The following is a 15,361-nucleotide window of genomic DNA, read 5'->3' on the forward strand; positions in this document are numbered from 1 at the left end:
GGAGTGGCCATATCAGAGTCCAGACCTCAACTTGATTGAGAATTTGTGACTGGACTTGAAAAGAGCTGTTCACTCATGATCCCCATGCAATCCGACAGAACTCAAGCAGTTTTGTAGAGAAGAATGGGGAAAAATTTCAGTGTCCTGATGTGCAAAGCTGATAGAGACTGATCCACACAGACTCAAGGCTGTAATCGGTACCAAAGGTGCATCTATTAAATACTGATTTGAAGGGGGTGAGTAATTATGCAATCAATTATTTTGTGTTTAATAATTGTAATAAATTTAGACCAGTTTTTAGAGATGTGTTTTCACTTTGAAGCAAAAGAGTCTTGTCTGTTGATCAGTGTCAAAAAATCTGAATTAAATCCCCTGTGATTCAATGTTGTAAAACAATAAAACATGAGAAATTCCAAGGGGGTTGAATACTTCTTATAGGCACCATACATGGATATTGCCAAACAAAACAACTTTCTTCCAAACCAAGGTGCACAACACAGTATGTATAACTCACACACAACACATAAAGTAACATTGCCACAAATAATAAAGTACGTTTACGTCACGTGTAAAGAAGTAAACAGTATAACACTACTGGTGCTTCATTTGTGGTGAGACCTATGTGGTGGCAGGGAGTTCAGTCATCTCACGGCCTAGGGCAGGGGTCAGCAACCTTTACCACTGAAAGAGCCACTTGGACCCGTTTCCCACAGAAAAGAAAACACTGGGAGCCGCAAAACCCGTTTGACATTTAAAATGAAATAACACTGCATACAACTTTTTTTTTTGCCTTTATGCTATGTATAAACAAACTATAATGTGTTGCATTTATGAAATTGATGAACTCCTGCAGAGAAAACGAAATTACATTTCTGCATGCAACAAAAACATTTTGAACTCCGAAAAAAAGACGTTGGGTTGAAGGTTACTTTTAAGTAAAATACTCAACGTCTATTTGAGTCCTTCTTGTATTTACGAAAAACGCCAAACTTAAATTTGCCGCCAGCAGCAAACCAAAAATAACATCAGCCAGCTGTCAGCCTGAAAAATAAAAGGACTATTTCACTGAACAATGAAAAAATATGAATATACATAAAATAATAGGCAATTAAAATATTTATCATACTTGGTTAATGGGATTTCTGCTCCTGGACCTCAGCGCACAGCGTCTGCACATCAGGGCTGTATGACGTCACCTTCATCTTTACACAGGATCGCAAGCTGTCATCTGTGAGGCGTGCGCGATGTTTGTTTTTAATAAAGTTCATGTTGGAGAACACCTGCTCACATACATATGTGGATCCAAAGATCGACAGGACTCCAAGCGCATACTTTTTCATGTTTACATAAATGTCGGGCATAGCATTCCATGTTTCGAACACAAGTTTGTCCGGTTTTGGAAGGTTTTCAATATCACTCCATTTGTGATTCTGAGCAAGAACGGCCTTCTGACGGGCAACATCTTCAAGGTCTGCTGTCAAGCGTCTAAACTTGGACACCCATATGTCTTTGTCGGCTATGTCGGCCAGTTCCATCTCAAGATCAGGTTGACTCACACCTGCCAATGCAGTCGTATTCAGTAGGGAAGGATCGATGCTTAAGGGAGTGACCGGGAAGGATAATGTGTTTTTTTCCTCTCTGAACTCACAGAAGCGTTTCCCAAACGATGTTTGCATTGCGATGATTGCAGAATGTAAATACTCCGAATTTATCATGTCGTGACCTTGTTTGAACTCTCTCAAATTGGGGAAGTGAGACAATGTGCCTTTCTGTAAATCTCTGGCAAGCACTGTCAACTTGCGCTCGAATGCCAAGACATCCTCCAACATGTGCAGGGCTGTACGTCCTTACCCCGTTGAAGAGCTGTGTTCAGCGTGTTCAGGTGCGCTGTCATGTCTACCATGAAGTGTAGCTTTTCCAGCCACTCTGGCTGTTCCAGCTCAGGAAAGGTGAGCCCTTTGCTGCCCAGGAAAGTTTTCACTTCTTCCAGACACGCAACAAAGCGTTTCAGCACCTCCCCTTTGGACAGCCACCGGACTTTGTTGTGCAGCAGGAGATCAGAATATGCGCTTTCCATCTCGTCCAGTAACAAACGGAATTGACGGTGATTTAAACTTTTTGCCATTATTTTATTGACAATCTGAATGACAACATCCATTACTTCTGTGCATTCCGGAGGAAATGTTTGAGCGCACAGTGTCTCTTGGTGCAAGATGCAGTGAAAAGTCAGCAGCTTTCTGTCCAGCGACTTCTGCAGTAAAGCCACAAATCCCTTGTGCGTTCCCGTCATATTCGGCGCCCCATCAGTAGCTACTGACACCAGATGGGTGGTCTTTATTCCTTTGGCTCTTAAACAATTCAAGACAGCCTCACAGATGTCCTCCCCCCGTGTTTGGTCTTTTAGAGGTATCAACTCAATCAGTTCTTCCTGTGGCCCGGCAGAGTTTACATACCGGCAGAACAACGCTATTTGTTCAATATCACCTTTGTCTTTAGACTCGTCACAGGCAATCGAGTAGGCCACAGCTGAATTGATGTCTTTAATTTGCTGTCTTGTGATGTCTTCTGCCATTTTTATGGTTCTGTCTTTGACAGTCTTTGCAGAGAGGGGCATATCCCTGATTTTCTGCACAATTTCACTCTTGTTTTTAAAGTCCGTGAATAGATGTTCTGAAATCTTAATGAAAGATTCTTTTATATATTCACCATCTGTAAACTGCTTCCCGTGCCTGACTATTTCCTGAGCGGCAATATAACTGGCGTATGTCGTTGATTTTCCAGACTTCATCCATTTCTGGAAATGATTTTTGCTCAGATCAACCTTCCGCATCAGTTCCGAAACGGCTTTTTTTCTCTCATCTCCATCCGGATATTTTTGAGCAAAGGCTGCGTGTTTACTCTGGAAATGCCTTGCGACATTTGACTTTTTGTTGTTTGCTAGTTTCTCATTGCATATTAAGCATACCGGTAAACCAGTCTCGTCAACAGTGAAAACAAATGAATCTGTCCACGTATCATTAAACGTTCTGTTTTCTTCAGTCACTTTTCTTTTTTTAGAATTCTCCATAGTTGGCTTACCTTGGATCGAAAAATTAAAGAAATCGCGCACTGGCGGGTGTCAGGTATTGGCAGTGGTGACGTATATTAATAGCGATAAAAACACGTTGTAGCGGTGTGCACACGCAGTCAGTAAACTGCAGTCGAATAACTTTATTCGAACTAAACAGCCTTGCTTTTAAGCCTCCCTCAACCCAGCCCCCATGGACGCAGATGCTGCAAAAGACGCGTACTCACAAACCCCCGTAGGCTATCTCCCTTAGCCGGAATGCTGACTAATTGTGAGCCGTTTCGGATGTGCCAGGAAATGTGTCACCACACTTAGATTGTACAAGATCACCATAATCTTCAAATTTAGAATTACATTTCAAAAGCTAACAAACTAACATAAAATACATTTTAATTAAATACTGACCAATTATTTCCCAAAGCCACAGGGAGCCGCAGCACAGAGGTGAAAGAGCCACAAATGGCTCGGGAGCCGCAGGTTGCCGACCCCCGGCCTAGGGGAAGAAGCTGTTTTGCATCCTAACAGTGCTTGTCCTAATGCTATGGTACCTCCTGTCAGATGGTAGGGGATCAAAGACACTGTTGGGCAGATGAGAGAGATCATTTGCAATGCATATGCAGCACTCCTGGTAAGTATCTTAGATGAGTGGAATAGGGACTCTGTTAATCCCCCTCAGCAGTCCTCACAATCCTTTGTAGGGTCTTGTGGTTTGATGCGTTGCAATCCCGGTACCAGTGATGCAGCCAGTCAGGACACTCTCAATAGTGCTCCTGTACAAATTGGTTAGAATGGTGGAGCAGGGAGCCTCGCTTGCCTCAATCTCCATGGGAAGTGGAAATGTTGCAGTGCTTTCTTGACTAAAGAGGTGGTGTGAGGGATCAGTTAAGATTATCCATTATGTACACTGCCATAAACTCGTAGCTCCTAACTCTCTCCACAGAGGAGCCGTTTCTGTACAATGAGGAGTGACCAGCCTGCACCTTCCTGAAGTCTGCAATTATCTCTTTAGTCTTGTCCACAGTGAGACTCAAGTTGGTGTGCTCACACCATTGTACCAGCTACCCTACCTCTTCTCTGTATGCTGTCTCCTCATCGTTATTGATGAGACCAAACGCTGTTGTGTCATTAGCGAACTCGATGATTCAGTTTGTGCTGGATCTAGCAGTACAGTCATGTGTCAGCATCGTGAACAGCAGTGGGCTGAGCACCCAGCCCTGAGGGCACAGCTGCTCATTGTAATGGAGTTACAAATATTTCTGCCAACATGGACTGACTGTGGCCATTCTGCCAAGAAGTCTAAGATCCAGTTACAGAAAGAAGTGTTGAGACCCAACAAGGACAGTTTACCCAACAGCTTGTCCTCTCCACAGAGGAGTTGCTTCTGTACAGTGAGGAGTGACCAGCTGTTCCTTCAAGGTGGTAGCTCGACGCAGTTTGCAGCGGCCTCTCTGGAGTTGATATCTGTTATTTGTCAAGCTGGGTGCCGTGCACGATCCTAATCTGATGAAAAATGGACGTGGGAGCACGGAGGAACATCTGGAAATCTCCAAGAAGGCCTTCTTCGTTGCTGCTGCTGCGTGGTCCGGGTCTCTGCTGAGAAGAACAGGCCCCCAGTCCTCAGGGTTGCGTTGCCAGTGGCCGGTGGTGGGGGCGTCGTAGTGCGCTCAACAGAGGATGTGCCGGAGAGGATGGTCGGAGGCTCGGAAGTTCGACAGACTCGGAGTCCGCTGCGGTCGGGATACTTTCACTATGTGCTGCGTCTGTGAGGCTGAGTCCGGCGGTGCCGTGGAAGTCCATAGCGGGGGTATTCCCTTCTGCCACCGGCATGGGGTGAAGAGTCTATCGGGACCCTGAGGACTTGTGGAAACTGTGTGGTGGTTTCTCTCGAGCTTACAATCGTTTAACATCTTTGGACTATTTTTATTGTGCCCATGGTCTGTTTTTTTTATCAATTATGGTATTGTTTGCACTGTTGTAACTATGTGGTTTTGTGTAGGTCTTGTAGCTTTAGTTTTTGGTTTGTTGGGTGGTAGAGTTGGTCTCCTGACTTGATGTGTCTGGGTAGACTTGTTTTGTCTGGTGGCTTTGGAGCTCCTTTCCGGGGAACACACTAAGATGGTAGCGCGATAATAATATGCAGCAGCCTCTCTGAACTCTGGATTTGGAGATTGCCAAATGTTATTTGGATTTTCTGGTGTAGTCTGTTCTGTCGTGTGCTTTTGTGATATCATTCTGGAGGAATGTTGCTTCATTTTTTAACCGCATTGCAGTTGTGGTTTCTAAATGACAACAAACCGAAATTCAATTCAATCAGCTTCTGAGGGATGATTGTACTAAACACTGAGGTAAAGTTGATAAACAATATCTTGGCATGTAAGATGCCATTTTCCAGGTGGGACAGGATGGAGTGGAGTGTAGAGGTTATGGCATCATCAGTGGACCGATTTGAGTGATAAGCAAACTGGAAAGGGTCCAGTCTAGCAGGAAGATGGGATTTAATGCAATCCATAATCAGCCACTCAAAGCATTCTGGTTGAGGTCAGTGTCACTGGAGGTTGTCATTAACAAAAGTTAATGTCGCTCTCTTCTATCTGGGATAATAGTGGACTGTTTCAGAGAGATGTTGAAGATGTCAGTCAGAACCTCAGTTAACTGGGATACATAGTTAACTGACCAGGTATGCTATTGGGTCTCGTGGCTTTACATGGGTTGACACTGGTTAGAGTCTTTCTCACATCAGCTGTGGAGAGACAGAATGCCTTCTCCTTGTGGGGTGAAGGGGGTGAGCTTTCTTGCCAGCACATCGTTCTGTGAGTCAAACTGAGCTAAAAGACATTCAGCATATCAGGAAGAGAAGCGTCATGATTGTTGACACGCCGGTGGATTTGTACTCTGTCTGAATGCCCAGCTACATGCATCTCGTGTCGCTGGTGTCACAGAAATGGTCGTGAATAATCCTATTCTGCCTTCCTGATGGTGCGGGAAAGAACAGCTCTTGCTGACCTGACAGCCAGGAGGGGCGGGGAAATCATGGAAGGAGTGGTCTCTGCAGAAAGCGGGTAGGAAGGTAAAGATACACTTAGTTGTAGGATCCTGTTGAAATGGACACACCGCCATCTTAGAAGATGCTATGTTGGCGATGGGATATGTGGTAATGTTCCCAGGCTGCCCCTAGCATATCCTTAGGATTTTACTAAGGATGTTACTTTGACTTTGAAGGTTGTGTTGGTTGTTAACACAGATGATGCATTTCACTGTATGTTTTGATGTACTTGTGAATCTGAATCTGACCTGGAGTCAATTTCACTGCAGCCTGTAAGGAATTTGTATATTCTCTCCATCAACATGTGGGTTTCCTCCGCGTGCTCCAGTTTCCACCCACATTCAGAAGAGGTACGGGTTAGGAAGCTGTTGGCATGCTAAATGGCACCAGAAGCACAGCGAAACTTAATGGCTACCCGCAGCATATCCCTGAACTTTGTTCGTTGTTGATACAAACAATGCTTTTCACTGTACGTTTTGATGTACACATGATAGATAAATAATTTACTTTACAAACTGACACATAGTTCATGCGACTTTTTTTGGTTAACTGATCACCTATATAATTAATTTTTCTTCCAACAATGTTCTTCCAATAATGCTTTATCGTTGCAAGTGATGCATGCCAAATATGTCAAAGGTTTAATTTGCATGTTTGGCCAAGGTTTACAAATGCTCTACGTTCGATACAGCCTGCTTTAAGAAGAAGGTCAAGCCAGGATTACTGTACCTGTTTGTGGTTCTTCTCAAGGAACTCCGGTGAAGCCAAGTATTTGGGCAGCCACTTTCTTTCCAAGCGTGCCTTTGCATAATTTTGTAGCTCAGTCCCAACCAGTAAAGACAACTGATCATGCAGCAACTTGTCTCGTCCTCCGGCCAGCATCACCACCTAGAAAACAAAACCAAATTTATAAGCACCAGAGATTCTGTAGATGCTGGAAATCCAGAGCAACACACTCAGAATTCTGGAGCAACTTAGCCGCATCTATGGAGAGGAATAAACAGTTGACATTTTGAGCCAAGACACCTCATCGGGAATCGAAAGGAAGGGGCAGAATTTATGGCAGTTTGGTGTTTGATTTTCTTATGTTAAAATTGAAAGAGTCAACTGTGTATTTATCCCTCCATTTATATCCCTAACACTTTAAATACAATAAATTATTCAAAGTTATTTAGTAAAGATGAGTTGCCTCTTAATGCTTCCATAAATGAATAATTTTAATAAACTCATCATTATATATTACAGTATATTCGTTTGGTAAGATTCTGTTCTAAAGCAGGAAAATGCGCAAGTGTGTCCTTCAAACTGCTACTAAGTAAGCAAATGATTTTATGTAAACAAGATTCTTTAGCCAGAGGGTGCTGAACCTGTGGAATTCATTGCCACAGACATCTGTGACAGCCAAGACAAGGGTATACTTAAAGTAGAAACTGCTATGTTCTTGATTCAGGTTTATTATTACCACATGTGTAATGAAATTTGTAGAGGTCTTCAGCACATATAAAATATTCTGTAAAGCAAAGATGCTTTCAAAAATAATTAAATGAAAAACTTTGAAATTTAAAAAAATGCTGTAAAGAGCAGTGAACAGGGGAAAAAAAAACTGAATCAAATCAATATCTGTTGTGACTAGCCTGTGCCTTTAAAACTGCATCAATTCTCTTAGATACATATCGTGCTGTTTTAGAACAAAATTGGCTGGTGGGTTGTTGCAAGCATCTTGGAGAACTTGCCACAGTTCTGCAGACTCTGGCTGTCTTGCTTGCTTCTGTTTCTCCAGGTAATCACAGACAGCCTCAATGATTTTGAGATCAGGGCTCTATGGAGGAAAATCTATGGTGCTTAAGACTTTTGCACAGTACCGTATATCTTATGGTCTTGTATTTAATGATTCAAGCCAATTCTATCATTCATTGCTGATTTTACCTTCAATTTTTTTCATCCTTTGACGCCTTTTCTATCAGAAAACTGTTAAGGTAGGTCCCGAAAAGGTCATTTGACGTTTAGCCCAGTTTATCTTAAAGGAAATAATTTCTTTGTGTCTACCATTCATATGTTAATTTTTGATTGCTTCACCACCTTTGAGTTTCAGAAGGGGGGAGGGAGAAAGGGAAGAAGGTACATCTTGATTCAGGTTTTTATTAGTATTTACTAATAACAAATTTATCTTGAACCTGTCGAGGAAGTTAGAAAATCTTAAATTTAAATCCTAACTTTGGCAACAGGGAAAGGCTGCCCTTTTTAGCTATGCTAAACCACAAAATGAAAACTCAACTTTGCATTAAATATTCAGACCATTACCTCCTCCTGTTGTGATTTTGTTGCTGGACTGCTCGGTCCGAAGAAATACTTATGATTTAGATATTTTTTGATAATCTCTTTGGACTTGTTAGCTTTATTTTCCTTCTCATCTTTGGGTATCTTTCTATATTTCTCAATGTCCAACCAGCAATTGAGATCTATGCTGTGGGAAAGGAAAGATTAAAGATTAGCTGTGTTTGTCACACGTACTTCGAAACATACAGTCTGCATCAAATGAAATCAATGAGGATGGTGCTGGGGGCAGCCTGCAAGTGTTGCCCACATAGATTGCCCCTCGCCAACCATAACCTGTGCATCTTTGGAATGTGGGAGGAAACTGGAGAACCTGGAGGAAATCCACATGGTCACAGGTAGAACGTCCTATCCTAACAGATAGCGGCAGGAATTTGAGCCCGATCAGTGACCACTGGCGTTGTAAAGTGATTGCGCTAACCTCTACACTACTGTGCCACCTTTTTTAAACGTTCTAACTTTTATCAGCGGCACTGTGTTAATACAAACTGTATCAGAATTAATAATAGATATTATACAGTAAATACATCAAAATAAATTAAGAAGTGCTACTAATGTATTTGTAACAGAGTAGCATTTCAGTTATAATCATAGTGTCAAGATTCACGTCTACTTATCATGTGCACATTGAAACACTCAGGGAAATGTGTAGCGATGGTTTTGGAGACAAAGTGGGGATTTAGTGTTCGGGTTAGGTTTAAGGGACAGGGATGAGGGACAGTTAGATGTCAGGGGGTAGTAAATGAACAGTCAGCAACAGGAGCTGATGTTTGGGTCAAACTCTGACCACAGATTTCGATGTCACAACTGCCTCATGTACCCTCACAACAATTCCCTCACTGGTCCCAAATCCTACAGCCTCCTCCCTCATCAGACCTCAAGTTTGCCATTGCCATACAGATAAATACAACAAGTACACATTCCAAGAGCATTAGCTTTTTGCAGCAACAGTTTAGTCCATTACAAGAATGGCAAACAGAAGTTAATATTAACATAAATTATACATAGCTTGCATGACAAATTCAGAGAATGGCACTAGTGCAAGTTTAGAGAGAAAAGAAATATAGTCTGAGGTAGTGTTAGGGTTAGTCAATTCGAGAACCTGGAGTGAGTGGCGAAGAAGCTATTGTTGAAAAATGAGGTCTTCAGGATCCTGTATTACCTGCCTGATGGCAGCATCGAGAAGAGGGTATGGTGTGGATAGTGGTTGTCTGTGATGATGGATATTGCCTCCCTGAGCCACTGCCTCTTGTAGATGTCCTCAATCACTTCCACCAACTCTGTCCTGGTCACAACTTGTCGATGACCTGAGGCCTTTGCTTAACCTCGAAGGTTCTGATTCCTCCCCATCCCAGCTGACCGGTGCTCTGACTTCTTGCCACCTACAAGCACTGACTGCCGTGCTCTTTGATGTACAATGGATCAGCTTTACTTGGCACGCTTATTGATGGCATAATTCTGCCTGGCAGACAATTCCAATGCCATGGCTTTTCCCCAGTGGTGATCTGAGAGCAGGTTAAAAGATTGGCACAATATTGTGGTCTACAGGGCTTATACGGTGCTGTACTGTTCTATGCTCGATGTTCTGTACAACTTCTCAAGTAGTTTGCATGAGATTCACTGGGCAGATGGGATTTGCATCAGGATGAGCAGGAAGATGTCTTGATCTTGTACAACGATGTTCCAGATTAGCTAAAGTTATGTTTCCTCTATGTGAAAGGGTGGTTAGCACAAAATTCTGAACCCACATAGAAAATACTACATTGTGCAGCCTTCCTCTGTGGGTGTCTCTTCATCATGGAAAGAGCCATGGCCACTTACCCCGCTAGGTTCTCTTTGAGGTACTCCTGGAAGTCCTCAAGTAGCAAGCGATTCCGAAGCAGTCCTTCAAATGTGTAATCACGGAATTCCTCAGGAACTGTCTGCCAAATGCTTGAGCGTTGAAGTTCCTCTGGAGGTTCCGTGTAACTGGCTGAACGGACAGGAGAAGGGAAGTCCTAGGACAAGGAATGACAAGATTAAACCGGGGGATACAGCCAGTGACCAAAAACAACAGAACTCTTGTAAAGTTCCTGGCATACCTGAAACAAATTGTCAATCTGAATGTTTTAATGTTATAACTTAGATTATGTAAACCTCTGGACATAAGTTGTGACTGAAAGAAATTGTGGGAATAATTTGCTGGAATCACCAAACTCGGAAGGGGAATATTTGACATTTTCATTAGCATGGCAATGCTCTGGGGGAAGCCACACTCAAAGTACATTCACTGATCACGTGAAATTGAACAAATTCTTTTCATGTTGTTGTAGCTGTGTCCAAAAGGTTTTCCTTGGGATGATGTTTAATATATAGAAGCAATGGCATTTCAGTTCTGTATAAACCCTTGTTGGACATGTGGTGATTTAGATGTAGGCAGTTTTTGGGTGAATGAAGAATCAGACTCAATAGTGGATTCATCTGGCATGGTTCTCATTGGCTGGAAAGACACACTCAGCGGCCACTTTATTGGGTATACCTGTATGCCCGTTAATGCGATACCTAATCAGCCAATCACGTGGCAACAACTCAATGCACAAAAGCATGCAGACATGGTCAAGAGGTTCAGTTGTTGTTTGGTCTGAACAACAACTGAACCTCTTGACCATGGGTATAGGCCACAGCAGCAGAAGACCACAAGCATATAGTCAGTGACCATTTTATTAGGTAGAGGATGACTACTGAGTGTCATTCAAGGGAAAGTTCACCGTGACTTCATCTTGGCTGACTCCTCCACATTTTGGATTAGGGATTTTCTTGTTTGTCTCTTTAGGCAAAAGACAGATTTAGGTCTGGGTCTCTTGAGATGTAATTCTTGCAGCTCGGATAATTTGGACATCTGTACTGTCGTCAGTCTGGCTCATCCATAAGCAGTTAACTCAACATATTGCAGCCACAGACTCTTGGTGAATCTAATTGTCTACAAACATGAGCAGGCAGCATTAGCCCCTGCTGTAGCACTGGGAAACTGCAGACTGGCTAATACAGACAGACAGACATACTTTATTGATCTCGAGGGGAAATTGGGTCTGACATTGTGTGTGACAACATGGAACGAGGCAAAACACAATAGGCCACACTTGAGTCCAACTGTTATTGAAGCCACTGTAATGGAAGAGCTACTCCATGAAGTGCGCAACTCTGTTGCTAACTCTCATTTGGGAGTTCCACTTGCAAAACTCTTGTCCAAGGTGAGGTCAGGATAGTGTGTCACTTGATGCCAGGAGCCCAAATAGTGCCAGGCACGGACAATGCATCTGGTGTAATTTCAACAGCAAAAGCTTGCTTTTATAAATACCAGAATGTAATGCTTTCTAATTCCAGTTTCTACCTCCTCTCAACCCAAATAAAAGCAGAAGTCTTGGCCTGAAGCTTGTGGAGAGTAGATCACCATTCACGCACGGTGAGGTGCATGAAAGCTTCTACCTTAACCCATGTGCAAACAATGGTCTAATCTTGCAGAGGTTTTACAAGGCAGCAAACCCTTTTACATGGGTGAGACCAAAATAAACCCCAACGTCAATAAAGCCTTTATCTCCGTATCTGGAGGCAAGAGGCCTGTCCAGGATTTGATGTGTGTGTGTGTGTGTGTGTGTGTGTGTGTGTGTGTGTGTGTGTGTGTGTGTGTGTGTGTGTGTGTGTGTGTGTGTGTGTGTGTGTGTGTGTGTGTGTGTGTGTGTGTGTGTGTGTGTGTGTGTGTGTGTGTGTGTGTGTGGGGTGTGTGTGTGTGTGTGTAGGATGAATGGGGTTTGTTTTGCTTTTGTAGTTTTGTTGTCTGTTGTGTTCTGTGTTGTTCTGCCAAACATTGTGTTCATGCTACGTTGGCTCCAGAATGTGTGACTGCCCCCAGCACATCCTCAGGTTGTGTTGGTTGTTCACACAAATGAAGCTTTTCACTGTAGTCTTTGATTTACATGTGATAAATAAATCTGAAGCTAAAATCTGAATCTTCAGTTGCCTTAATTGTCAAGTGTATTAATGACCATATTTATTGAATCTCTGACATACAAGAGCTATTAACCGTTGGTAATGTTAGATCTTAATTCATCTAAACAGAAAAGAATATATAAAAGAAATTAAAACTATTTTGGAAAAGCCGACAATGAGTGGTAGCTACAGCCCAGTCCATCACAGGAGAAGCTCTCCACACCATTGAACACACCAACAAGCAGATCTACAGAAGACCCAGTCACAGCTTCTGGTTAGTCAGTCAACACACTTGTACCGAGATTGAAATCTCAGCTTTAAGAACACCAGTGCATTCTAAATGCTGTGCTTGTGTTGGCACTCTGGTCCAGTTCAGGTTCAAGTCCAAGTTCTGCAATAGGTATTACCCTTCAATAATCAGGCTCCTGAACCAGTGTGGATAACTTCACTTGTCTTAACACTCAACTGATTCTACAACCTGAAGACTGACGTTAAAGGGCTCATTTTCTCAGTATCATTTGCTTATTTATTAATTATTGTCCTGCAACAATCAGGCCATGGAGTTCAAGTTCAAGTTTAATTCATCTATACATGAATACCCACGAATACAGTCAAACAAAACAGCGTTACTCTGGGGCCAAGGTGCAAAACACACAGTACCAACAGTCACACACAGCACAAGGCACACATAGCACACATAAGATAGAAGTGTCCTTCTAACTCTGACTCCTGATCCTTTTATCTCCAGTCTTGCTGAAAGGTCTCGGCCCAAAACATCGACTGTACTCTTTTCCTGGCCTGTACTCTTTGCCTGGCCTGCTGAGTTGCTCCAGCATTTTGTGTGTGTTGCTTGGATTTCCAGCATCTGCAGATTTTCTCTTGTTTGCGATTTAAGTGACTTTGATTGTGGAATGATTGTTGATTCCAGTTGAGCTGATTTGAGGATCTCAGAACAGCTGATCTCCTGGGGTTTTCAGGTACACCGTCTCTCTGGCAGGGGTACCCAACATGGGGTCCACGGTAGGGGTCAATGGGACATAAAAGGTTAGAAGTTTACAGAGAATGATGTGAGAAACAAAAAATATCCAGTGAGTGATAGTTCTGAAGGTGTAAACAGCTTGTTAATCAGAGAGCTCAGAGGAGAATGACCGGACTGATTCAAGCTGACAGAAAGGTGACAGTATCTCAACTAACCAGCAGTGGTGTGCAGAAGAGCATCTCTGAATGCACAACATGTTGAACCTTGAAGCTACAGCAACAGAAGACCACGGACATACACTGAGTAGCCACTTTATTAGTATTCAAGATTCCTAATAAAGTGACGACTGAGGGTATCTTAGTGATAATAAATCTGATTCTGGTTATCTTACCAGAACAACTTACCTTGAGCTTCTGTGGATTCAAGATGAACATAAGAACTACAAAACTGGAGAAAGCCATTTTGGCTCTTGTACTCTCTCCACTATTCATGACTGAATTTCTACTTTAGCACCTATTTCCTGCAATAACCCCACTCATTAACAAAGTCAGTCCTTGGTACCTCTGGGTTTATTACTGCCTACAAAATGCCTGAATCAGGGCATTCTTACAAGAACAGTCCGCTATTTTTCCACAGAAAGTATTAACGATAATTAATAACAATATAATGTTGTGGCTTTATAAGGCATTGGCCAGACCACACTGTCGGTACTCTGAGCAATTTTGGGTCCCTTTATCTTAGAAAATGTGCTGGCATTGACAAAGGTCTAGTGGAAGTTCAGGAGAATGATCCTGGGAATGAAAGGGTTAATGTATGAGGAGTGTTTGATGGCTCTGGGCCTGTGCTTGGTGGAGTTTAGGAAAAATGAGGGGGAATCTCATTGAAACCTAACAAATACCGAAAGGCCTAGATAGAGTGGAAGAGGAGAGGATGTGTCCTATAGAGGGGAAATTTGGAGCCGGAGGGCACAGCCTCAGAATAGGGTGGTGAATCTGTGGAATTCATTGCCACAGATGGATGTGGAAACTAAGTCATTGGGTATATTTAAAGCGGAGGTTGGTAAGTTCTTGATTAGTCAGGGCATCAAAGGTTACAGAGAGAAGGCAAGAGAATGGGGTTGAGAGGGATAATATGATAGAATGTTGAAGCAGATTTAGAAACACAGAAAACCTAAAGCACAATTCAGGCCCTTTGGCCCACAAAGCTGTGCTGAACATGTCCTTACCTTAGAACTGCCTAGGCTTACCCATAGCCCTCTACTTTTCTAAGCTCCATGTATCCATCCAGGAGTCTCTTAAAAGACCCTATTGTATCCGCCTCCACCACCACTGCTGGCAGCCCATTCCACACACTCACCACTCTTTGCATAAAAAACTTACCCCAACATCTCCTCTGTACCTACTTCCAAGCACCTTAAGACTGTTTCCTCTCATGCTAGATTTAATGGGTTGAATGGCCTAATTCTGCTTCTAGGTCTTATGATCTTATGACAACTACTTATGAACAATCAGGAAGAATCCTACTATCCCCAAAGAGAAAATTATTATAACATTTTCTCTTTTAATTAAATATTTTCATATATTGAGGAAGTAAGTTGAAGGAGACAGTAGGGATATTGGAGGAGCCCGGTGTTTTGGTTACTGAGGAGCTGACCTGGCTGCACACCATGTTGCTGTCTGCTACTCAGAAGCATCGAAGTTGGTGCAGTATAACCGTGGGAGATCGTCTCGGACATCGCGAGACTCCACTGGACAGTGATAACCTAAGTTGCCGCAGGTCTGTTACCCTTGTCAGATGGAGAGGACAGACGACATGGGAGCTGTCCTTGGTTATAGTGAGGACCAGGCCTCAAGCCTTGGGCTTGATTGCTGCTGCAGACCAGGTGAGAGACATGGAAGCGCTACAGCGTAGTGTCCATGCTCAGCTGGATCCTGACCTCTCCCATAGGTGCTGCCCTCCCGTGTTCAAGTGG

General features: G+C 42.9%; 1 protein-coding gene across 1 annotated transcript in view; it reads right to left on the reverse strand.

Moving 5' to 3' along the window:
• LOC132395275 (regulator of G-protein signaling 22-like) overlaps nt 1–15,361 on the reverse strand; it is a 126,147-nt gene that overhangs the window by 37,693 nt on the left and 73,093 nt on the right. The window contains exons 17-19 of the mRNA XM_059971626.1: nt 10,266–10,441; nt 8,412–8,574; nt 6,840–6,998 (exon numbers count right to left, since the gene is read on the reverse strand). Coding sequence (XP_059827609.1) covers nt 6,840–6,998; nt 8,412–8,574; nt 10,266–10,441 — 498 coding nt within the window. The remainder of the gene's footprint in view (nt 1–6,839; nt 6,999–8,411; nt 8,575–10,265; nt 10,442–15,361) is intronic.

Source organism: Hypanus sabinus, chromosome 1 (genome assembly GCF_030144855.1).
Source record: "Hypanus sabinus isolate sHypSab1 chromosome 1, sHypSab1.hap1, whole genome shotgun sequence".
Lineage (NCBI taxonomy): Eukaryota > Metazoa > Chordata > Chondrichthyes > Myliobatiformes > Dasyatidae > Hypanus > Hypanus sabinus.